At 42.2% G+C, this 26,360-nt stretch overlaps 1 protein-coding gene across 1 annotated transcript; it reads right to left on the bottom strand.

Moving 5' to 3' along the window:
• Window positions 1–11,638: 11,638 nt before the first annotated feature.
• On the bottom strand, window positions 11,639–16,939 carry LOC142623286 (uncharacterized). The gene is made up of 6 exons (XM_075796677.1): window positions 16,587–16,939; window positions 15,558–15,793; window positions 15,178–15,436; window positions 12,821–13,000; window positions 12,579–12,734; window positions 11,639–12,095 (listed from the first exon to the last, which is right to left on the bottom strand). Exons 1-6 carry the CDS (start codon window positions 16,614–16,616, stop codon window positions 11,928–11,930), a joined length of 1,029 nt encoding a protein of 342 aa, XP_075652792.1. The 5' UTR covers window positions 16,617–16,939; the 3' UTR covers window positions 11,639–11,927.
• Window positions 16,940–26,360: the final 9,421 nt, after the last annotated feature.

Below are 26,360 nucleotides of genomic sequence, written 5' to 3'. Positions count from 1 at the left end.
CCTATAAAAATTAATATAGTAAATCTAAGACGAGCTTGGGCTTGGACAAAAGCAAACAAAGAAAACTTAGGAGGGAGAGACTTGGTAAAGATATCAATAAATCAAACCTCTAAAGAGACGGAGTGAAGGTGGAGAAATCCATGAAGAAGATAATGACAAATTAATTGATGATCAATCTTTATATTTTTTTGTCTTTCCATGGAAGATCTTGATGAGGTCGAAAAAATCACCAGTAAGCTGCAAGCACTCTCCAATCCGAGACAACACCTGCAAAGAAAAAATAAAAGATCTAAAAGAGAGCACCAGTGTGGTGCCGGCCAAAAACCCTCCGAAGGTCAAGTTAGAATTTTTTTTACAACCCTAGAGTACCAGAGTTAAGTCAATTGTGCGTACCTTGAGTTATGGGGGTTTTGACGTATTTATAGGGGTGTGGAGTTGACATCCATACCTTGATTACCAAGTTCTTTCCTTTTATGATTAGAACTCTTTCCCTTTTTATACCTCCTAGAATTCTTTTCCTTATAAAAATCCTCCAATCAAGGCTAACGTGTAGTGCAAGAATTCTTCATACATTTGTTGGCGTGAATTACAATCAAGGCCACGTCAGCCTTAATCATATAGCGTGATTGCTCAAATGAGGTTTCCTGAAGATGACGGGAGAAGTTTGACGCATGCATTCTACTCGTCCGTCCACTACGTATCCGTCCTCCTAGGTCATATAACCCGTCACCCTATCGTAACAATTTCAACCACACGTGGTGGTACCGTCATGATTGGTTTTATCCCCTATCATTTGCCCCCTCATTCCATGGCACCGTCATCTCTCCCTAACAGTTTCATGGAATGACGGTTAGAGTTTCTGACGGACAGGCTGGAATGCTGTCATAAATGCTTAGGGACACGTGGGGGGATTTCAATGGTTGTTTGCTGGAATCGATGCGTCCCTTCGTTTACCGCGCTGCTCCCTCTATATATATCACCCACTGTATTCATTTTTACACTTTTTAGAAAATTTTCTGCTGTTCAGAGCGCAAACGTCAACCTTGTTCTGAGAGTTACCGTCTCCTTTGGGAAACCGGGAAATAGCGTGCTGTTAATTTCTCCGTCGTGTTTTTCTCGCCGTCTGCTTGTAAGTTCCTCTTATACAATGTTTTGTTCCTTATTTTTCATGTTGGTCCCGTCGTCGGTACAAATCTAGAGCCTTAGGCTTCCTTTACCCGTCATCTGTAGGTGTCAGATGTCTAGTGAGGCGTCAAGTAGTCAGTCTTATGCCCGCGAGGGAGCGGGTTACAAAGAGGTGTTCCCGTCAGGTCAAGCAGACCAAGACACCTCCAGCGGGGAGAGGGAACCGTCAGCTAGCTCTCCTTCCTATGAGGAAGATGAAGGGCAGGATGGGGACAGGTCAGAGTATGACTCGACCGACAACCTAGATGGTGTAGACCCACCGGTCCAATCCGTCATAGGTCCTGACGGCTTTAGAGAGTTCGTCCTGCTCCCTTTGTGGACGGTGAACGACTTTGTGTCAACCATCAAGCCAGCGCACTTCAACACGCTGAGGCAAAAGTACCAAATACCCAACACCATATCCATCCGTCTACCATTCAAATCAGAAAAATGCTATTATTACGGTCTTGAAGACGTCGGGGTTTACGAGCAAATGCTAAAAGCTGGTCTCCGTTTTCCCCTAAGTGCATTGCACTGTCGTCTCCTCCAATACCTGGGTCTGGCCATCACCCAGATTTCACCGAACGCATGGAGGGTTTTCCTGAGCGTCGAGGTACTGTACGATGTGATGTCCGACGGAGCTAGACGGTTAACAATGGAGGAATTCTTCCATTGCTACCGTCTGTCCAAAATTACAAAATCAAAGGGCATGTACAGCTTTGTGCCGAGGAGTCCGGTACTTAGGCTAGTGTCCAAGACCCCGGACTCCAACCGTAACTAGAAGGGTCATTACTTCTTCCTTCGAGGAGATAACTGGATGTGTCGTCCAGGTGATGACGACTACATGCTGGTAGATAAAACATGGGGGATAATGCCCCCGTCTGGTATGAGTCCGTCTACTTATCAACCGTCACCCTTTTTTTTTATGGGTTTACTCTTAACACACATTTTTTTTTTTATAACAGCGAGGGACCGTCCACCTATTTCAACCGAACAGTTCGGCTTTTTGGAGAAAATTTTTCAAAAAACTAAGTTGTCTGAAAGGACCTGGTCGAAGCTCGTCACCTTAGACACGCTACACTAGTACCGTGACATTGCTGAACCTACATCCTTAGCTCGTCGATACGACGCAGGTGTACGCAAACATAAGTTCTAGAATCCTTTCGTCGATATTCTGGTTTTATATGGTCTCTTTTTTAACCGTCTTCTTTTGTAGAAATGGACGATGCCAGGAGACGGGCCATTATTAAACAGCAGGCGGCAAAGAAGAAACAAGGGGGCGACGCTTCAAAGACGGATCCGTCACAGCTGGCCCCTAAAAGACCATCCTCTAAGAGATGGGACCGTCATGTCAAGAAGCAGAAACTAGTGACGGGTCTACCTGCCGGTCAGGGGTCTGGCACGGTGAAACAGCCTCCCAAGCTTGGGATTGGCAAGGGTAAGGGCCTGATGACCAACCCAGACCCCATGAAGGAGAAGCCCCCCATCCTGCTCCGTGAAGACCCCCAATACGCTCTCCGTCGTATTGGCTCTATTATAACCGACGATGACTATGAAGACCTTGGAAATCATGCCACCGAGGCTATGGGTGAGACATGTCCGTTTAGCTTAACTCAGGTTAGTATCCGTCATAGGCGTATTCAGTCATTTTAACTCTGTCTCGTTCCTTTCTGCCTTAAACTTATTTTCTATCCCAACTGTGGCAGGGGGTGCTTATGGCCAAGGGCTTGTCAGACCATTGCCTGGCCCAGGAAAGAGCTCTTGAACGGGTACGTGCAAAGGCAAAGGCGACGACAGAGGACCTGGACGAGTTGAAACTGTGGAGGGTCCGTCATGAGCAGAAGCTGACACTTTCCGAGCAGGCTCGGGAGAACTTAGAAAAAGAAGTGGAGCTGCTCAGGAAGACGGTGAAAGCTCATGACGACAATATCCGTCAAGCCAAAGTTGATGCCGTCAGAGAGTATCGCGACTCCGACGCACTTCTGATGGAGCTCGGTTCTTCCTTTAGCGACGGGTTCGATAATTGCATCCGTCAGGTGAAGGCATCATTCCCTGACCTTGACTTAGCTCACATAAATATAGATGCCGAGGCCCAAACCCCTGCTTACCCCGTCGACTCTGAAGGGACGGAGGAACTTCTTGGCGAGGTTCCAGGTGATGACGGGGTCGCTAAAGCTGCAGAAGAAACTACCGTCGCTAATTCTCACCAGCCGTTACAAGAAGGCCTTGAAGAAACCGTCACAATTCAAGATTGATGTAAATTGTAGTGATCGGGAACAATTTTATTTTTATCTTCTGTTTAACTCTTTTGGCTAAGTATTAGACCCCTTTTTATTTTTGAACTTTACTGTATTTCTTACATTTCTTAGGTAACCCGTCCATATTTGGACCTGACGTATTGTTCTTTGCATGATCCCTTCAATATATTTTGGACTATCCGTCCACTTTCATTGAATTTCGCTTTTTTATTAGGCCTATTTATGTAGCTTTTAGCTAATCCGTCCACTGTATGGACTTGGTACGTTTTTATTTGTTTTGGGTGATCCATCCGTTGCACGGACTGAGAAGGTTTTTGTCCTTCTATATGATCCGTCCACTTCGTGGACTCGAAGATTTTCATCCTTTGAAGGGTTCGTGCACTTTTTGGACTTCGTAGGTTTTCATCCTCTTGGATGATCCGTCCACATTGTGGACTTCATAGATTTTCATCCTCCTGGATGATCCGTCTACTTTGTTGATAGCGTAGGTTTTCATATTTTTGGATGATCCGTCCACTTCGTGGACTTTGTTGATTTTCATCCTTTTGGATGATCCATCCACTTTATGGACTTCATAAATTTTCATCCTTTCGGATGATCCGTCCACTTTGTGGACTAGATTTCTACCCATTTTGGCTAATCCGTCCACTGTGTGGACTTTGTAGAATTGCACTCTTCTGAATGATCCGTCCACTTTCTGCACTTTATAGATTTCTATCCATTTTGGATGATTCGTCCACTGTGTGGACTTTGTAGATTTTCATCCATCTAGATGATCCATCCACTTTGTGGATTTCGTAGATTTTCATCCTTTTGGATGATCCGTCCACTGTGTGGACTTTGTAGATTTTCATCCTTCTGGATGATCCGTCCACTTTGTGGATTTCGTAGATTTTCATCCTTTTGGATGATCCGTCCACTTTGTGGACTTTGTAGATTTTCATCCTTATGGATGATCCGTCCACTTTGTGGACTTTGTAGATTTTCATCCTTATGGATGATCCGTCCACTTTGTGGACTTTGTAGATTTTGAGCACAGTTCATTTCATACGTTTTAAATAAAAATTCTTCTCATTATGTCATACCGGTAGATTATATTGTTCATAAAAAAAAACTTTCCTTCTAATAAATAAAAACTAATGACTATTTTAAAATAAACTGGAAAGGATGTAGATGCTATCTACGCCCCTCAACTACTGGTAGTATTTCTTCAGGTGCTCTGTGTTCCATGGATAGCTTAGTTTTCTTTCGTCTAACGTCTCCAAGTAATACGTTCCCTTCTTGTGCCATGAAATGATTCTGTACGGTCCTTCCCAGTTAGGACCCAGTTTTCCTTGGGAGGCATCCTTAGTAGCGCCGAGTACTTTTCGTAAGACCAGATCTCCCACCTAGAAATCCTTGTGCCTGACCTTGGAATTGTAATGTTTTGCCATCATGTCTTGGTACCGCGCTAGTCTTTGTGCAGCTGCTGTCCTCACCTCGTCTACAAGGTCAAGTTGTATACGCAACGCTTCGTCATTCTTGCTTTCATCGTAGCTTTCCACGCGGTAGCTCACTAACCCTACCTCTGCCGGTATGAGGGCTTCAGTACCATACGCTAATCTGAACGGTGTTTCTCCTGTTGGTGTTCTCGCCGTTGTCCTGTATGCCCATAAAACACTTGGTAGTTCATCCGGCCAAATTCCCTTTGCCCCCTCGAGCCGGGTCTTGATAATCTTTAACAAGGACCGGTTCGTGACCTCAACTTGTCCGCTGGCCTATGGGTGGGCGGGCGACGAGTAGTGATTTTTGATTCCCAGTTGAGAACAAAAGTCTCTGAACGCGTCGTTGTTGAATTGCTTTCCGTTGTCTGAAACGAGCACCCTTGGGATTCCATATCTGCAAATAATACTTCTCCATACAAAGCTACAGATGTTTATCTCCGTGATAGTAGCCAGAGTTTCTACTTCCACCCATTTGGTGAAGTAGTCAATACCAACCACCAAGAACTTCAACTGCCTTACCGCTGTCGGGAACGGACCCATGATATCCAACCCCCATTGTGCGAACGGCCATGGAGCCGTCATAGGGGTCAGTTCTTCTATTGGCTGCCTAATGAGATTGCCAAATCGTTGACACTTGTCGCAAGCTCTAACGTATGCGTGGGCATCCTTTTGCATTGTTGGCCAGTAGTATCCTGTTCGGAGTAGCTTGTGCACTAGAGACCTTGATCCAAAATAATTCCCACAAATTCCTTCATAGATCTCCCTCATCACGTAGTCTGCTTCTTCACGACCGAAGCATCTTAGATATGGTCGGGAGAATCCTCTTTTGTACAGGATGTTTTTAATCAGGACGAATCGAGCAGCTTTAACCTTCAGCTTCCTTGCGTCTTCTTTGTTATCTGGCAGCTTGCCATCTTTGAGGTACGCCATAATTGGAACCATCCAACCGTTCTCAGTGCTTACCTCCTGCATTCGAACATCATCTAATAATGATGAAAGTTGGACAAATGACAATACCTGTTCTGCAGTGATCGTAGGTTCGGCCGAAGCAGCCTTTGCGAGTCGATCTGCTTCTTGGTTCTCCTCTCTTGGGATCTGAATTATCGTAAATTGAAGGTCATTCGTCCGACCCTTCACTTCCTCGAGGTACCTTTTCATCCTCTCATTCTTACAATCATAGGTCCCATTAACTTGACTGGCTACGATTTGAGAATCGGAGTAGACGACCGCCTTCCTAGCCCCTGCTGCTATCGCAAGCTCCAGTCCCGCAACCAGGGCCTCATACTCTGCTTCGTTGTTAGTAGTGGTGAAGTCCAGACGGATCATGCATTTAATCTTGTCTCCTTCCGGGGTGTGGAGTACGAGCCCGACACCCCCAGCGTGCTTATTGGAAGATCCGTCTGTGTGAATTCTCCATGTGGGCATCTTTTTTGCCCCCTGCTCCTCAGTGGTAGTGAATTCCGCAATGAAGTCTGCCAGTATCTGTCCTTTCACAGCCGTTCGTGGCTGGTATTGGATATCGTACTCACTTAGCTCAATTGCCCACAGAGCCATCCGTCCAGCAGTCTCGGGATTGCTCATTGCTCTCCGTAAGGGCTGATCCGTCAGGACATTTATGGTATGTGCTTGAAAGTAGGGCTTGAGCTTTCGGGCTGTTGTCACAAGAGTGAACGTGAGTTTTTCTATCCGAGGGTATCTTTCTTCTGCCCCTCTCAGCGCCCGGCTTACATAGTACACGGGCTTTTGTATCTTTCCTTCTTCTCTGTCGAAAGCTGCACTAACCGCGGCTGAAGAGACTGCAAGGTACAGGAACAATTCTTCCCCTGGCGTAGCCGGGCTAAGCAACGGCGGAGAAGAGAGATATGCCTTCAACTCTTCAAATGCTTTTTGGCACTCGTCCGTCCATTCAAAAGATCTCTTTAATGTTCGAAAGAAGGGGAGAAATTTGTCTGTCACTCTAGATACGAATCTGTTTAAGGCTGCTATCTTCCCGATCAAACTTTGCACTTCCTTTACCGTCCTTGGAGGAGATAGTTCCATAATCGCCTTTACTTTCTCTGGGTTGACTTCAATGCCTCTCTAGGATACCATGAATCCCAAGAATTTTCCCGCGGTGACTCCGAACGCGCATTTGCTTGGATTCAGCTTCATTTTGTATGTCCGAAGAGTATTGAAAGTCTCCTGGAGGTCCTTCAGATGATCAGACACCTTTACGCTTTTTACCAGCATGTCGTCCACGTAAACCTGCACGTTTCTGCCAATTTGGTGTACGAACATTTTGTTCATTAATCTCTGATACGTGGCTCCCGCGTTCTTAAGCCCGAAAGGCATTACCTTGTAGCAAAAAAGCCCCTGGCTTGTCACAAATGATGTTTTTTCCTAATCAGTCTTATCCAATTTAATTTGATTGTACCCGGAGAAGGCGTCCATGAAGCTTAAAAGTTCATGTCTTGCAGTGGAGTCTACCAAGGTGTCAATGCGCGGGAGCGGGTAACTGTCTTTAGGGCATGCTCTATTCAGATCCGTGAAGTCGACACACATTCACCACTTTTCGTTTGATTTCTTGACCATTACTACATTTGTCAGCCAATCAGGGTAGTACACCTCCCGTATGAAGTCTGCTTCTCGTAGCTTCTGCACTTCTTCTGCTATGGCTCGATCCCGTTCGGGGGCGAACACGCGCTTTTTCTATCGAACTGGAGAGAAGGAAGGTGACACGTTCAATTTGTGAACTATGATTGTCGGATCTATTTCCGGCATGTCCTCATGGCTCCATGCAAAAACGTCTTGGTTTTATTTAAGGAATAACACGAGCGCTTATCGAACAGTTTGGTCGACTAGGGTGCCGATTCTGGTGGTTCGGTCGGGCCTAGAATCATCTAGTCGTACTTCCTCCAACTCTTCCACAGGTTCTGCTACTGTTCTCTGTTCCTCGATGTTCATTGCCTGTAGGTGGTCATCTATCTTCATCATGGCAACGTAACATTCTCGCGCAGCCACCTGATTTCCTCGCAGTTCTCCAACTCCGTATTCGGTGGGAAACTTGATCATCAGATGGTAGGTAGAGGTGACGGCCTTCCACGCATTGAGAGTGGGTCGTCCAAGTATGGCATTATATGCTGAGGAGCAATCAACCACGAGAAAAGAAACATCCTTGGTTATTTGCTGAGGGTAATCTCCTACCGTCACCGCCAACATGACGGACCCTAAAGGATAGGCCCTGGTTCCTCCAAAGCCAACGAGGGGCGCGCTTGTTGGGATCAGGCGCTCTTTAGCAATCCCTATTTGCTGAAACGTGGGGTAATAAAGGATATCCGCCGAGCTCCCGTTGTCCACCAAAACTCGGTGATGTTGAAGTCCCCTGCTTGTACGCTGACCACGAGCGCGTCGTCATGTGGGTGGTGAAGGCGTCGCGCCTCTTCTTCTGAAAACCCGATGCTGGGGCTATCTCGTCGTGTTCCTTCTAGCAGGGAACCTGTCGACTAGACGCTTTGCACCGTCTGTAAGTAGGTCTTTCGGGCCTTTTTGGATGACCCTACTGAAGTAGTGCCCCCCATTATCATCCGTATGTCTGCTACCGGTGGTCTGGGACGTTCATGTTCCCGTCTGGGGTTCAGCTCCTGGTTTTGATCCGTTCCCTCCTTCCTTATGAACCTCTGCAACCTTCCCTGCCTAACGAGGGCTTCAATTTGCTGCTTTAAGTTGTAACAGTCTGCCGTATCGTGACCATGATCACCATGAAAGCGGCAGTACTTGTCTCTTGGCCTCTTATTCGAATCTCCCTTTAGCTTGCCAAGGAACGTCAAAGTTCCTTCGTCTTTAATCTGCATCAACACCTGGTCAATTGGGGCTGTGAGGGGGGTGAAGTTTGTAAACCTTCCCGTAGGCGGCTTAGGTCACCGATCCTCCTGTCGTTCTCTGGTTCTCGCCATTTTTCGCCCCTTGTCCGGTTGCATATCTTCCTGTCTTTCCCTCTTTGTGGGTTTGTCTTCTCTAGCGAGCAAGGCGTCCTCTGCGTTCATATACTTTGTTGCCCTGTAAAATACGTCGGACATAGTCTTTGGGTCATTCTTGTATAAAGAAAACAGGAACTTACCATTCCGTAGCCCGTTCGTGAATGCTGCCACGAGTATCTTGTCATCGGCCTCGTCTATCTCGAGGGATTCCTTGTTGAATCGGTCGATGTATGATCTTAAGGTCTCGCCTTCTCGCTGCCTGATGTTCAATAGACACGCAGTAGACTTCTTATGCCGGTGACTCCCGATAAAGTGGGATACAAACTGTGCGCCCAACTCCTTAAAAGTGCTGATGGAGTTAGGCACTAGCCTACTGTACCAGTCCCTTGCAGGTCCTTTCAACGTGGTGAGGAAAGCCCTGCATATGATTTCGTCTAGCACGCCCTGAAGATGCATCAGGGTCTTGAAAGATTCCAAGTGATCCAAAGGGTCCTTGGATCCGTCATAGTTCTCGATGTGTGGCATGCGAAACTTTGGAGGAAGGGGGCACGAAGTCACGAGCGTTGTGAAGGGCGAATCTGTTCTATGGACTAGGTCGTCCAGGTCGCTGGATATTCGTCCCCTCAGGGCACTCATCATCACGTCCATACGTTCCCTCATTTGCTGCATCTCAGCTGCGATGTGAGGTGGTAAGGTGTCCGAGACGGACGCCGGGTTGGTCTCCTGCCGCTCCGGTCTAGTCGGGGCATTGATACCCTCAGGCCCTACCGTGTTCCTCCCCTCCGGACTAGCGCCTTCCTCGTCTTCCTCTGGTGCACTTTGGTGTTCGTTCCTTTGTCGTAATTGCTCTTCTAAATCATGATTCTGCTTTGTGAGGCGTTCAACTGCCGCTGCGAGCGTTTGGACTTGCCTCTCTAGTGCTGTGGCGTGCAGTTCTTCGCCTTGATTGTTGGTTGTTGCCATTGATCTAGTGAGTACCATGCAACCTTTTGTCTTAGGAATAGAGCAGCAGCTGAATACGCTTTTCTCTTCCCCACAGACGGCGCCAACTGATGAGGTCGAAAAAATCACCAGTAAGCTGCAAGCACTCTCCAATCCGAGACAACACCTGCAAAGAAAAAATAAAAGACCTAGAAGAGAGCACCGGTGTGGTGCCGGCCAAAAACCCTCCGAAGGTCAAGTTAGAATTTTTTTTACAACCCTAGAGTACTAGAGTTGAGTCAATTGTGCGTACCTTGAGTTATGGGGGTTTTGACGTATTTATAGGGGTGTGGAGTTGACATCCATACCTTGATTACCAAGTTCTTTCCTTTTATGATTAGAACTCTTTCCCTTTTTATACCTCCTAGAATTCTTTTCCTTATAAAAATCCTCCAATCAAGGCTAACGTGTAGTGCAAGAATTCTTCATACATTTGTTGGCGTGAATTACAATCAAGGCCACGTCAGCCCTAATCATATAGCGTGATTGCTCAGATGAGGTTTCCTGGAGATGACGGGAGAAGTTTGACGCATGCATTCTACTCGTCCGTCCACTACGTATCCGTCCTCCTGGGTCATATAACCCGTCACTCTATCGTAACAATTTCAACCACACGTGGTGGTACCGTCATGATCGGTTTTATCCCCTATCAGATCTCATTGTGAGTAATCTAAGTAGTACTTTGATTATTATAATAACTGATGTGGCATTAAGTATAGAGACACTCATGTTGTTGGTAATTTGTTTTTTTTCCCCAATTTTCTATTTTTAAGTTAAGAATATTTGTTTGCTCACTCAATATTTGAAAATAAAAAACAAAACTAGTATCAAACATAGGAAAAAGTTTCTCTCTAAACTAATTTAGTGATAAATCTTTCAAATTCTACTAATATCTTTTTATTAGATGTAAATTTTGAAAATTTATTTATTGGATTGCATGCAATTATTATATCTGCATACTTGCAAAATTTCGATAAAATCAAAGATCAATAACTATGTCATCAATCAAATATTTAAATTTTAGGTTTTTGTGATCTATAATTATGCATAGAAAATAAGTTTATTGATTAAATAATAAATAATATCCGATTTGAACAAAATTTGACATAAATGTTAGATGAGTTTAGAAGTTTGTAACTCAATTGTTAACATCTCTTAGAGTTTTCAACAAATACATTTCAAGTCTAAATTCTCCCTCCTCCGTTGTAACTATTATTATTATTATTATTATTATTATTATGTCCTTTAATCCTCTGCATTCATTATAACTATTAAATTATTATTATATATATCCAGATTAAGATCAAAAGCAATACCTAAGGGAATTTGCACCTGATGTTGCACATAGCATTGAATGGATGAGATTAAAAAATGAAAAAAAAAAAAAAAAAAAAAAAAAAAAAAAAAAACTAACTACTACTACTTTCAATCTCAACCATTGCATTAAAAAAATAAAAATAAAAATTTAAAGTGTTAAGTTAAAGTTGAAAAATAGAATGGTAAAAATTGATGCGAGAGTGAGTTGGTGTAATTGCACTAACTTCAAATCCTATACATCCGTCTCCACTGTAACTATTATTATTATTATTATTATTATATCTTGGTCCATGAAAAAAAAATTCTATCTCCGCCGTTAATTCCTTTTATAAAGCCCCAAACAAAAAAACAGATTTTATGAACTCCAAAACAATAACGGTAGAGCTCCTGTCCATGGTCCAGAAAACACCCAGTTAACTATGACAACATTTACCGCACTATGTAACCATCACGCAATGACACAAGCCCACAAACAACACAAACCAGAAAACGCAGAGCTACCTGAACTTTTTAAACAATTGCTGATCATTCAAACTGTTAAGTTCACATGTACATGGTGCTAGCTATATGACCAATAAGAAAATGATGAAAATGAATAGCCTCATCAACGGAGTGCTGATTGAGACTTTGAAAGATACAAGCACCAAAATTCTGTGGTGGTGTTAAAAGCCAAAACTTTCCAACCAGGGCTGGTATCCTGTCAGCTTCTGTTGTAAGAATTTAGTTAAATTGGTATATACACCATTCCAAAAGTCGGCGGACTTTGTTCAATAGTCTGCATGGAGATAACTCTCATAAGCTGTTGCTGCAAGTGTCTTGTTAACATCTTCCCAGTTCTTAATGTGGTCCGACAATGGCCCTTTGTGTATTTTAATTTGCCGGCTTGACAATACCATCTGTGGAAGCTTCAGAAACTCTTGGACATCTTTTAGTTTCTGCAAGAAACATTGAGATTAAGGACCACCTAGAAGACGCATAATTATAGACATGTTTACACTGAGTGCATTGTCCACAGCCTGGCCTGGTCAATACTTGGCATCGGCATATAGAGATACAGCCAAATAGGCATCAACCACCACTAGAAAAAGATTAAAATTTAGACACAAACTTCATAGCATCCAAAATATAAAGTTCCGCAAGTTTGGTACAGGTAGCAAAAATATTTTGGAAATTAAAAAATTAATAAAAAATTAATCTTTAAAAAATTGATTTATTTGTTTCAACAGAAGGGGGAAAAAAAGGGGGTGGGTGGTGTGGGAAGTTGAGGATGGACATTTTAACGAGCATGTAATAAATAAATATTTATAGGTTTATGGTTTTGGGATTTTATAGCATCTTTTAGAAATTATAACATGAACGGATTATGTGTGGTTTTGTCTAAAGTGGACTTCTCTTAGATCTTATGAATAGGTCCTTACAGTGTGGTTCATGATAAGATCCTCGTAGTACAGAATGATGTGCCGAGTGCTGTTGAAGTATTCTAAAGCCTTGGCTGTTATCACCTCCATGTCCTTCAGTTGAGTAATCAATGCCGTGGAGTTTATTGAAGGCTTGTACTTTGAAAGTATATCAGCCTAAATTAATTAACCAGCAATGAGTTCAAGATCATGCATATGAGAGAGAGAGAGAGAGAGAGAGAGAGAGAGAGAGAGAGAGGGACCTCTTCGGGTGTATGTACATGTGACTTGTGAGTTCCATTCAATAGCTTAGCATATTGATCATACGAATTGGCAAGCAATGAAACCATCCGACGCAATAAATTTCTTCGGAAGAGAAAGATTGCAGAAACACCCTTACGATTGAAGTATTCAGCTATTTCTTTATGGTGCTCCATCAACCCCTGCATGAACAATGACAAGAAATGTTGGCTCTTCAACTATAGTCACCATGAAACTATGCATTCATGTATTATATTGGAAGAAGCTTGTTTGTAAAACTTCAATTTTCACAAAATATTACCTAGCCAGAATTGCAGAGTCCGATGATACAGATATAAAACAGATTCACACGTTCAACTACTCCATCTACTGCCTACTTGGTTCACAATGTTCATGGAGAAGTAGGTTCATAATATATCCTAGGTTATTCCACTATGAAGTTACCATATGAATGAAGTATAACACTACTCAAAAGCTTCCAAGAACAATGTATATTCTAAATTTATCAAGTAGCATTTGGAGTAAAACAACTTCTGCTTCACTTACATCTGTTCTCCATGGATAATGAAATTGAAAATGTACAGGAAGCAATACTCAAAGAAAATTGTTCCAGACCATATCAATAAAGCAATTAGCAAAATCTACAGTTACTCAGATAAGAATGCCTTTATAAGTAATTAACAAATTGTCAGTTCAATGGCCTTCTGGCCTATTGGCATGCTGCCTCCTTTGTGGGTTAACATCCAGGGTTCCATCCCTCTTGTTTGCTATAAATTATGTGCTGACAACTAAATTTTGGAGGATGATAATCACTGCTCCCAGTTGAACATGGATTAGGAATATATATATATACACACACAATTAAAGTATAGACAGTAAAGATACTCCAATGTTCTCGTTATGTTTTTTCATGTCATATAAATGACCATTGTTACTAGATTTTTAAAAAAAACGCAGCATCTAAGTCTTGTGAACACCAGAGTTTCCAACTGTTATTCATAAAATTGCCTATACTTAAAAGTGCATATTAGAGACCTAGCTATCAGTAATATCTTCTAGCTGAAGGTTGGAAGAACCATTCTGCCACCTTCTAACTAAAGCTCTTATTACACAATGCTCCATTATAATCCAACCTAGAGACCTTAACTCTCCCAACCAAGCCTTCAGAGTTCTCTGCTCTTGATCTAGGGAAAAATATAAATAAAAACTAGAAGCTGTACCCTACAAATTGCACTAGCATCTCAAAGAACAAATTTAGCAAGCTTGTGAATACATGACAGCTACAAGAATACTACTTCATGCTACTAAAATAAAATTTTCCAATCCACTGGTCAATAAAGGCATAGCCTTCGTAAAATATTTCCGAAAAAATTCATGGCCACAAGAATCTTTTTCATCTCTTTTTGTTTTGACAATAATGTTTTCTAGAAAATAAGTCATTTTCCAAAAAATGTTTTTTATCAAACTATCTCATTTTCCTATGTTTGGTTGTAACCTTAAATGAATTGAAAAACAATCTTTTAACTTCCCTTATTTAGCTTAAATAGAAAACAATCTCAAAAATAAGCCATACTTTTTATGTTGACCTTCCTTTTATTCATTTTTTCTAATGCTATCAAATACTGAAAAATATGGAAAACTATTTTTATATAATGTTTTCCATCAAAACAAACGGGTAATTAAGCTGACACGGCTTAATTAAGCTAACGCAGCTCTAATCATTGCAAACCTAATTAAGGAATTGAACAATTCATCAGTACAAACTTCGTGCAATAAATCTTTTCAAAATTGCTTCACTGGGCTATAAAGAGGCTGGAAAAGGGGTGGATTGGGATAGGTTTTCAATTTAAATCTTGCAACAAGATAAAAATAGTCTTAGGAAATTTATTGGAGGGGAATTTCAGCTAATAATTTTAAATTGTTGTATTTGCATTACCAATATAAATCCAATCAGACAGTTGAATGATTGAGAATTTTGAGATATACATAAATAATTGATCAAAAGTGTTTGGCTGAGAAATGACTATTCCCCAAAAAGTGTTGGGAGCAGTAGATTGCACTTCATATTACCTTCTTCTGTTAGAATGTAGAGACTATAAATAAATACAATACATCATTAACATTAGAGAGCAAGAAACTGTTATAAATCAACCACTTAATCTGACACAAGGAATCCGGCAGCTGTTATGATGTTTGGACCAATGGCTACGAATAGTTGCCCTTATCTATGATCTGTAAAGACTTAAGTGTGGAATGATGCCTGCTTACGGTTACTCATTCAAAATATATAGTGCATAGCAGAAATTTCTGCTTACCAAAAGTGAATAATCTATTAGCCTGAATTCAAACACATTATTACCTGATTAAGCATCCACTTGAAGCCAACTGCCGCAGAGCATTGATTTTTCGAAGCACTACTGAACCAATCCAAATTGTAAACTTTATCTAGAGTCTGTATAATTGAAGAAATATTGTTTCTCCTATCCTTAACAGAGAATATCTCCCCATTAGAGCTTACATTAACATGACTATTCAATAGGGTCTCAAACCACCCACTTCCTGATCTCTGCATTGATACAATGGCAAAGAACTGTACAGGATTATGTTTACACTCAGCCCTGGTAATGTATAACAACCAGAAATTAGCAAGTCTGAAAGAACCCCCACCCCCTCAAAACAAAGAAAAGAAAAGAATAAAATGAACCCCAATATAAAGTTTTGAGAGAACTTGTCAATTACCTGCTAAAAGTTTCAGGTTTTGGGTAATGCACATAAGGAATTTCGGATAGATTGATGCAATCATCAGGGCAAGGCCGTCCAATGAGTTGGATGTTTAGAAGTTTAGTCTTGGTGTGGATACTTAACTGCTTGAGACAGATTGAGTAGATATAAACGCCACAGACCATTGCAAACACTAAGATTACCATCCTTAATAACAATGGAGATTTCTTGGGTGGCTTTATTAGGAGAGAATCCTGTGACCCAAGAAGAAATTGAAAAAACAAAATTAGATTATAAATTTTGTAATGGGAAATTAAAAGAAATGGTACAATGGGTATTTAAAAAGAGGGGGAGAAACAAAAGAAATGAACTTGCACTCAAACTTAAACTGTAATGTTGTCAAAAGAAGATAAGCAGTTAAAATAAATAAATAAAAACAAAAAAGGGAGGGTAAGGTTTTCAAATTAAAAACTCAAGAAAATTACAGAACCATTAAATCCCAGCTGAACCAGCTTAAGGCTCCAGAGAAAGAGTCACTTAGTAGAAATATGAAAATAAAGTGGGTTTTGTACTGGTAGAGGTAATTCATAAGCCCAAAATCTCTGATTGTAAGATATTTGTTATGTATCTAAAACCCAGATCCAAAAAATGCAGAGTAATACTAAGCATTCCTCTATAAACCCTATATTTATTTTCCATACTTATCTATCATAAAGCTTTTTTTTTTTTAAGTAAGATTTAAATGGAAGATGAAGAAGACAAGAAAAAAAAAGAACAACAAATTAAAGAGTGGGAAAAGATAAAAGAACACCATTCTCTTCAAGACCACCTCCATACCCATAAATCAAAACAACAAATTTTTCCAGGACCCAAAAAAAAAAAAAAAAAAAGAACAGTACTTCAAATATAAAGACCCATTCCTTAATTTCAAACAAAAAGGTCAAATTTGAAAAGTAAAGTATGTAACAATTTTTCTTTCGGTAAGTTGGTAATGAAGAGAAAAAATAATAATTAAGAAGAAAAGAGCAGAGAATGAGTCATGGGCACCTTGTTGAAGAAACAGATTTCTTCTCTCATTGCTATCCCAAAGACAAAGGAGAACACAAAGAAAGAGGGTCTCAGTTCTGATAGCAAATGGCCAAAAGCTTCGGTCTTTCTTTGCTACTCACTCATCAGTCATCCCCTACCCTTATCTTCCTCTAGTCAGCTGCCAAGTCTTTCGTTTTTTTCTTCTTCTTTGTCAGAAAAATTCAGCTGCATTGAAGAGACAGAGAGAGAGAGAGAGAGAGAGAGAGAGAGAAAAGAGCCAAAGAGAAATGTACTAGCAAGCTTTGGAGCGGAGCAGAATTTTTTGCCTCGTGGAAAACAAAGCCCTTAAATCCTTTCCCCGAGGCAACAGTGAGAGCATCCATGTTGCTCTCTCTCTCTATTTATTTCTGAGATTACAATTAATTTTTAGCCTTGCCGCTTTGTTGTAACTCACTAAACTCTTATTTTAGTAAGTAAAAAATCCATATTATATTTCTAATCCAATCCAATTTATTTGTCACACACACAGATGCCGTGATCTAAGTGCTGGTCTTTAACTCTAACCTCGAAAACCTTGTTGCACGACAGGACCGTATAAGCGTGTGAAGAGGAAATTGACTTGCAAACAACTTCTTAATGACTTTGACTTTTGTTTGATTACGATGAAATATCTAAATAAAGTAGTAAGTAGATAAAGAAGAACAACAATTGTCTTTTTAATAATTTTTGTCCAGCTCATAAATGAACCTTTTTTTTTTATGGTGAAGTTAGGAACTTCATAAAATATTGAATTGGCAAAAGAAAATATCACAAAATTCAATTGTCCTTTGTTTTTCGTGAAGCTTATAATTATTAAATTGGATTTCCCGATGGTGATTTGTCGGTTGTATTAAAAAAGTTAGTTTGAAATTTTCAACGCAGAAAGAAATAAAGATAATAATATTTTGAGTCAACAATTAAATTTTTTACAAGATCCAAGTTAAAAATACTAAATTATACCGTAATGAAAAAATTTAATGAATATCTTTAAAGTAATAGTTAACCTTTTATTTTAAAAATTTTTGACATGACTTTTATGAAAAATAAAAAAAGTTATTAAAATATTTTTTTTTCTTTTTTATAAATTTTTTTTAAAATAAATTGTTAACCAAATACTCTAAGGGCATCTATTAGCATTTTTTCAATTATTATTATGTGTAAATTGAGACCAATTTGAACTTAATTATCTAGAGTTTTAATAGCTCTATTCAACTAAGACCATTCAAAATCTCAAAAAAAAAAAAAAAAACTAAGACCATTCTAGAGACAACAAATCTTGCTTAACGTAATGTTTGGAACAAGGAAGAGGAGATGAGGAGAGAGTAAAAGCAAATGAAGATAAGAATTATATATATATATATATATATATATATTAGAGGTGAGATTTAATTTTCTAATGTTTTAATTTTTCTATAAAAAAAAATAGAAAACAATTTGTGGTGGTGTTTTGAGAGATTAGGAAAACCAAAGTTTTTATTTATTTATTTAAACAATAGAACGTGTATCTACTATTTTTCCACATATCTCCTCTCCTTAATCTCTCCTCTTAAGCATTAGTATCTAGAATTGTAAAAAATGTTCTATTTTATAATTTAAAAAACTACTTTATTTTTTGGGAAATACCATCCTACTTTACAATACATCCAATATTCTAGTTTTTATTTTCCTATACAACACATTAAAATATTATATCTACAAGGTGAGAGACAATACAATACTATTAAAAAAGAGGTGAGAGAAAATAATAAGAGAGAGAGAAGAAGAAGAAGAAGAATTAGAAATAATATAAAAGATGTGAGAGACAATAAAAAAAACTATTTAAAAAAAAATACAATCTTGCTTGGTTGTAACATTTTTTTTAAAATAACATTCCGAGTATTGCTTTGGTTTTGTGGTTTGATGGTACAAAATAACATGTTGGAAGTTTTGCAACTCCCAATGCTAATACTTTCCTCTCTTTTTTTTTCTCTCTTATTGGTGTGCATGGATAATGTTGGATCAAGTTTTGAAAATTTTTCAACTTTATCCAAATTCCTTTGGTTCAAGAATTCCTAACACAAGGATTTGATTGGTTAGATCATGAAGTAATTCGTAGGTATTTATGGAGCATGAAGAATGTTGTTCTCTCCTCTTATTATCTCACATTTATAGTGGAGTTTACTCATTAAATTCATAGTAAGATCCATCTTAAATGTTAGAGGAGAGACATGACCTTGGATTCCTCCATTCCTTCAAGTTTCCAAAAACATCATTTTTATGTCAACTTAAAAGCAAGTAAACAATTGAAAGTTTGAAAGAACATGCAACCATTTCGTTTATTGCATTTACTTGCTACATGTTTCAACTAGTTCCTTTCAATACCAACTCTTCATTTAATGGTTGGTAGCACAAATATTTAAAAAGAAAAGAAAAAAAATCTTCCTTCGTCTATGTTAAATCAAATGTAGTCCTAATAGGGGTGTGCATAGGTCGGGTTAAGGGGATTTTTTTACCTTATCCAAATTCCTTTGGTTTAGGAATTCCTAACACAAGGATTTGATTGGTTAGATCGTGAAGTAATTCTTAGATACTAATGGAGCATGGAGAATGTATTTCTCTCCTCTCATTGTCTCACATTTATAGTGGGGTTTACTCATTAAATTCATAGTAAAATCCACCTTAAATGTGATAGGAGAGACATGAACTTGGATTCCTCCATTCTTGCAAGTTTCCAAAAACATCATCTTTATGTCAACTTCAAAGCAAGTAAATAATTGAAAGTTTGAAAGAACATACAACCATTTTGATTTATTGCGTTTACTTGCTACATGTTTCAACGAGTTCCTTTCAATACCACCCCACACTCTTGGTGCGATAGTCACTCCACAAGTATAAGTGCTTATGGGGTGTGGGGAGAAGGTCAGGGTTCAAGTCTCCAAGAGGGAGCTTCATACACTTATACACTTTAGATTAGACTAGAGTAGAATTCTATCTTGTATAAAATAAAATTAAAAAAAAAAAAAAAAAAGTTCCTTTCAATACCAACTCTTTGGTCAATGGTTCATAGCACAAATATTAAAAAAAAAAAAAAAAAAAAACTTCCTTCGTCTATGTTAAATCAAATGTAGTACTAATAGGGGTGTGCATGGGTCGAGTTAAGGAGATTTTTTGACCCAATCCAACCCATTACATAAATCTAACCCAACTTAACCTAACCCAACCCAACTCACAAGTTGAACCCATGGGTTGGACAGAAAACTAAGAAAAAGATAGAGAAAAAAAATATTATGATCTACCACAATAAGAGAGATAAATAGATGGAGAGAGAGAGAAAGAAAACATTGAGAAACTTTACCTAACATCAGAAGAGAGAGCTACCAACAAAAAGATAGAACCACCGCTGAGGTGGTGATGATAAAGAGGGTTAGGATGCAAAAGGGAGTGAAGTGAGAGAGGGGAGTGGGAGGCCGATACATTAAGAGAATAGGTTCTAGGGTTTATGTGAACTAATTGACTTTTATATAGGATAGGAGGAGCTGGTTATTTTTAAAAAAATTATTAATTATATAATATATTTTGAATATATATTAAAAATATGGGTGGGTCAGGTCGGGGTTGGTGGATTTGGAATTTTATGACTCGAATCCAACCCCACCTGACTCGCTATCAAAAAAAACTTTGTAACTTACTTCAACCCACCAAGTCCCAAAAATCGACCCAACCTAGCAGATTGGGTTGGGTCGGGTTGGATTTTGTGGGTTAGCTGCACACCCTAGTAATGAACACTGATAAGTGACGTTATTACAAGGTGACGGAACATTAAGAAGCTGACGGAAGTTCGCTCGTTACATACTAAATGCACGTTAAGAAACTGACGACAATACGCTATCCGTCAACTACTGTCATTGACACCTCTTTAGCATTCATAGCCATACCCCTCACACAGCAACGTTAAGCTGACGGATCACGTGGACGAGTCAGGGGTGACGACCTTGCCTGTAAGGTCTTTGGCTGATGTCCTTGGCTGACGGACCACGTTGGCGTACGTAAGCTGACGACGGTATAGGAGTTACACGTTGGTGACGACCTTGGCAGGTGAAGGCTGAAGGAATAATCCAACTTTCATTTTTAGCCTATCTTGACCTCTGCCTATGTGAATATAAGGAAAGTTCTTGCGCTACGCGTTCGACTTAGTTAAGAAGATTCCTATAAGGAAAGGGCTCAACACAATAGGCAAAGATCCGCGAATTACTCTTTTTAAAAGGGAAAGTACTTCTTCACCAAGGCGCATATTTCGGCCACACACCACTATATATACCCCAAGACCCTTATGACCCAAAGGTACGCACAATTACCTCAACTCTGGCACTCTAGGGTTGTTTAAAGATTCTAACTTGATCGTCGGAGGGTCTTTGGCCGGCACCACACCGGTGCTCTCTGTCGATCACCTACTTTTTTTCTTCGCAGGTGTTGCTTCAAGACGGTGGAGTACTAGCAGCTTACTGGTGATCTCTTAGGCATCATCAGTTGGCGCCGTCTGTGGGAAACGACAAGCATTTAGCCTTGCTCTATTCCTGAGACAAAAATTTGTATGGTACTCACTCGATCGATGGCAACAGTCAACAACCAAGGCGACGAGCCGCATGCTACAGCGCTAGAAAGGCAAGTTCAGACGCTGGCTGCCGCTGTCGAGCGCCTTACTAAACATAATCATGACTTAGAAGAGCAACTACGGCAGATGACGGCGCACCAAAGTGCGCCAGGGGAGGACCAGGAAGTAGCGAGCCCGGAGGGGAGGAATGCCGTCAGGCCTGAAGGTAGTACCGCACCGACTAGGCTGGAGCGGCCGGAGACAAACCCGCCATCCGCCTTGGACTCCCTGCCACCTCATATCACAGCCGAGATGCAGGAGATGAGGGAGCGCATGGATGCAATGATGAACGCCCTTAAGGGACGGGTATCCAGCAATCTAGACGACCTAGTCCATAGAACGGATTCACCATTCACAGCGTTGGTGAACTCATGCCCCGTCCCTTCAAAGTTTAAAATGCCCCATGTGGAAAACTATGACGGATCCAAGGACCCGCTGGACCACCTGGAGTCTTTCAGAACACTAATGCATCTTCAGGGTGTACCGGACAAAATCATGTGCAGGGCTTTCCTCACCACCTTGAAAGGGCCTGCGAGGGATTGGTACAGCAGGTTGACGCCTAATTCCATCGGCACTTTTAAGGAATTAGGTGCACAGTTTGTATCGCACTTCATTGGAAGTCATCGACACAAGAGGTCTATTGCATGTATACTGGGAATTAAACAACGAGAAGGTGAGACATTAAGGTCTTATATAGCCCGCTTTAACAAGGAATCCCTCTCGATAGACGAGGCAGACGACAAGACACTTGTGGCAGCATTCATGAACGGGTTACAAGAGGGTAAGTTCTTGTTCTCTCTATGCAAGAACGACCCAAAGACTATGTCCGACGTATACTACGGGCGACGAAGTATATGAACGCGGAGGATGCCTTGCGGCCGGGGACGACTACAAACCCGGAAAAAGGGAGAGACGGGGAAGATACAAAACCCGATAATGGACGAAAGAGGGGAGAACCGAGAGGGACGAGATGATCGACGACCCAAGCCGCCTACGGGAAGGTACACGAACTTCACTCCCCCGAATGCACCCATCGACCAGGTGTTGATGCGGATTAAAGACGAGGAAACTTTGGCCTTTCCTGGAAAGGCGAAGGGAGATCCCAACGGGAGACCAAGGGATAAGTACGCCGATTTCATCAAGACCACGGCCATGACACCGCCGATTGCTACGACTGAAACGGCAAATAGAAGCTCTCATTAGGCGAGGGAGGTTACGAGAGGTTTGTCAACAAAGAGAGGGCGGAGCCCGCCACAAAATCAAGCCCCTCGGCGAGATAATGATCGCCCCAGGCAGCCCATAGGAGACATAAGGATGATTGTAGGAGGCACCACAAGGGCCAGATCTTCCAAGAAAGCCCGAAAGACATACATCAGAGCGGTCCAGAACGTCCAATCGGCAAGTCCTGCGCTTGGAAGGCCACGGATTGGAAATCCCCCCATTGAATTCTCGGAAGTAGACGCCCAGCGCCTCCATCACCCCCACGACGACGCTTTGGTCGTCACCATACAGGCGGGAGATTACAACATACACCGGGTTCTCGTAGACAACGGTAGTTCAGCAGACATCCTTTACTATCCCGCTTTCCAACAGATGCGAATTGAAAGGGAGCGACTAACTCCGGTTAATGCCCCACTCATTGGCTTTGGAGGGGCGAGGGTGCATCCGCTGGGCACTGTCACTTTAGCAGTAACCGTTGGAGACTACCCACAGCAGGTCACCCGGAACGTAACATTCCTGGTAGTCGATTGCTCGTCGGCTTACAATGCCATCATAGGACGTCCGACCCTCAACTCATGGAAAGCTGTAACCTCGACATACCATTTAATGATAAAATTCCCTACTGATCACGGAATTGGAGAATTAAGAGGAAATCAGGTATCCGCACGAGAATGTTACGTGGCCATGATGGAGATGGACAATCACATTCAAGCCATGAACATAGAAGAACGTCGGGTGGCGACAGAACCCGTCGAAAGGCTCGAAGACGTGCACCTCGACGAAGCCCACCCGGAGCGAACGACAAAAGTCGGAACCTTGGCCGACCCGGCGGTACGTCAGAAACTTGCTACTTTCTTGAAAGAAAACAAAGATGTATTCGCATGGAGCCACGAAGACATGCCGGGAATCGACCCGTCAGTCATGGTGCACAGGTTGAACGTGTCGCCATCCTTTCCGTCCGTCCGACAGAAGAAAAGAACCTTCGCCCAAGAAAGAGACCAAGCAATAGCAGAAGAAGTCCGCAAACTGCAGGAAGCGGGATTTATCAGGGAAGTGTATTACCCCGACTGGTTGGCGAACGTCGTAATGGTCAAAAAGAACAACGGGAAATGGAGGATGTGCGTCGACTTCACGGACTTAAACAAGGCGTGCCCCAAAGATAGCTACCCCCTCCCGCGGGTCGACGTCCTGGTGGATTCCACGGCCAAACATCAACTGTTAAGCTTCATGGATGCATTCTCCGGGTATAACCAGATTCGAATGGCCGAGGTTGATCAAGAGAAGACTTCGTTCGTAACAAGCCAAGGCCTTTTTTGCTACAAGGTCATGCCCTTCGGCCTGAAAAACGCTGGCGCAACCTATCAGAGGCTCATGAACAAGATGTTTGCACAGCAGATTAGAAGGAACGTCCAGGTGTATGTCGACGACATGCTGGTCAAAATCCAAGAGGAAGAAGCTCATCTGGAGGATCTTAAGGAAACATTTGATACTCTTCGCTCCTACAACATGAAGCTCAACCCAAGCAAGTGTGCCTTTGGAGTGACGGCAGGAAAGTTCTTGGGATACATGGTATCCCAAAGAGGGATCGGGGCCAACCCGGACAAGATTCAGGCCATTATGGGGATGGCCCCTCCTAAAAATATCAAGGAAGTACAAAGCCTCAATGGTAGGGTCGCCGCGCTTAGCAGGTTTGTGTCGAAGGCTGCAGACAGATGTCTACCTTTTTTCCGAACATTGAAAAAATCCTTTGAATGGACTGCCGAGTGTCAACAAGCGTTCGAAGATTTAAAGGCCTACCTCTCTTCCCCACCATTGCTAAGCCCCTCGCAACCAGGAGAAGAACTGTTCCTCTATCTGGCCGTTTCCCCAGCAGCCGTCAGCGCGGCCTTAATTAGAGAAGACGATAAGGTCCAACGACCTGTGTACTATGCGAGCAAGGAATTGCACGGTGCAGAAGAGAGATATCCCCCCATGGAGAAGCTTGCCTTCGCTTTGGTTACAGCGGCCCGTAAGCTCAAACCATATTTTCAAGCCCATACAATAGTCGTCCTAACTGACAAACCTTTGCGGCGAGCAATGGGCAGCCCTGGGGCTGCCGGACGGATGGCGTTGTGGTCCGTAGAACTAAGTGAATTTGATATACAATATCGCCCCCGCGTCGCCATCAAGGGACAAGCGGTGGCCGACTTCATTGCTGAGTTCACCAGCGCGCAAGGCGAAGAGGAAAAGATTCCCCAATGGGGCATTTTCACTGACGGGTCATCCAACAAGAAGGCTGGCGGGGTAGGGGTCGTGCTTAACTCTCCGGAAGGCGACGAGCTCAAATGTATGATTCGCCTCGATTTTCCAACAACTAACAATGAAGCTGAGTATGAAGCCCTGATAGCAGGTCTAGACCTTGCTCAAGTTGTAGGGGCCACGAACGTGGTTGTTCATTGCGACTCCCAAGTCGTCACAAGCCAGGTAAACGGCGAGTACGAGTGCAAGGGTGAAAGAATGAAGAGGTACTGGGAACAAGCAAAAAAGAGGATGGACGGGCTGCAAGCCAAGATAGTCCAAATTCCGAGAGGAGAAAACGAACATGCCGACCGACTTTCCAAAGCCGCGTCTGCGGAAACTATGACCTCCATCGACAAGGTACTTTCATTCATTCAACCCTCACCATTAATTGACGTTGTCTGCATACAGGAAATTGGTTCCGAAAACAGTTGGACCACGCCCTTGATCTCCTACCTAAAAGATGGCACGTTGCCTGATGAAAAGGAGGCTGCCAGGAAGCTGAAGGTCCGGTCTGCACGGTTTGTCTTGATAAAGGACGTTCTCTACAAAAGGGGCTTTTCTCGACCATACCTAAGGTGCGTAGGCCCCGAAGAAGCAGACTATGTTATGAGAGAAGTACACGAGGGGATATGCGGCAACCACTCTAGATCACGGTCGTTGGTACAAAAGCTGATTCGGGCCGGGTACTATTGGCCAACAATGCAAAATGACGCCCAGGTTTATGTGAGAGCTTGCGACAAGTGTCAAAGGTTCAGCAACATCACCCGGCAACCGGCGGAAGAATTGACCCCTATAACTGCCCCATGGCCATTCGCCCAATGGGGGTTGGATATCATGGGACCATTCCCGATGGCAGCAAGGCAGCTGAAGTTCCTCGTCGTCGGCATCGATTACTTCACCAAATGGGTTGAAGCTGAAGCCCTAGCCACAATTACTGAAAAGAACATAAGGGGTTTTGTATGGAGAAACATTGTTTGCAGGTATGGAATTCCAAGAGTCTTAATCTCAGACAACGGTAAACAATTTGACAACGACTCCTTCCGAGCCTTCTGTTCAGAGTTAGGAATCAAGAACCATTATTCTTCCCCAGCCCATCCTCAAGCAAATGGACAAGTAGAAGTCACCAACCGATCCTTGCTTCGAATCATCAAGACTCGGCTCGAGGGGGCAAAGGGCGTATGGCCTGAGATGCTACCCAGCGTGTTGTGGGCATATAGAACGACAGTGCGAACCCCTACAGGAGAAACCCCTTTCCAGCTGACATACGGAAGTGAAGCGGTCATTCCAGCCGAGATAGGACTCACAAGTTATAGGGTGGCCAATCACGACGAGGGAGAAATGATCAAGAGCTTCGTTTACAATTGGATCTAATTGACGAAGTAAGGGCGGTGGGCGAGCGGAGACTCGCGCGATACCAGGACCTCGTAAGCAAGCACTACAACTCCCGAGTCAAGCACCGAGACTTCAAAGTCGGAGATCTTGTTTTAAGGAAAGTAATGGGCGCGGCCAGAGATCCCACACAAGGAAAGCTCGGCCCGAACTGGGAAGGACCCTACAAGATCGTATCATGGCGAAGAAAGGGCACCTATCACCTAGAGACTCTCGACGGGCAGAAACTGCGA

This window comes from Castanea sativa, chromosome 2 (genome assembly GCF_040712315.1).
Source record: "Castanea sativa cultivar Marrone di Chiusa Pesio chromosome 2, ASM4071231v1".
NCBI lineage: Eukaryota > Viridiplantae > Streptophyta > Magnoliopsida > Fagales > Fagaceae > Castanea > Castanea sativa.
The sequence above is the reverse complement of the archived record's forward strand: the minus strand, read 5'-3'. Positions and strand labels throughout refer to the sequence as shown.

Excerpts from the sequence above, each read along its gene's own strand:
- LOC142623286 (XM_075796677.1), bottom strand. The coding sequence starts at position 16,616 with ATGAGAGAAGAAATCTGTTTCTTCAACAAG. Across the intron at positions 13,001-15,177 it reads TCAAGTGGATGCTTAATCAG|GGGTTGATGGAGCACCATAA; the intron begins GTAATAATGTGT and ends TTGTTCATGCAG. Across the intron at positions 12,096-12,578 it reads ATCTTATCATGAACCACACT|AAACTAAAAGATGTCCAAGA; the intron begins GTAAGGACCTAT and ends TGTTTCTTGCAG.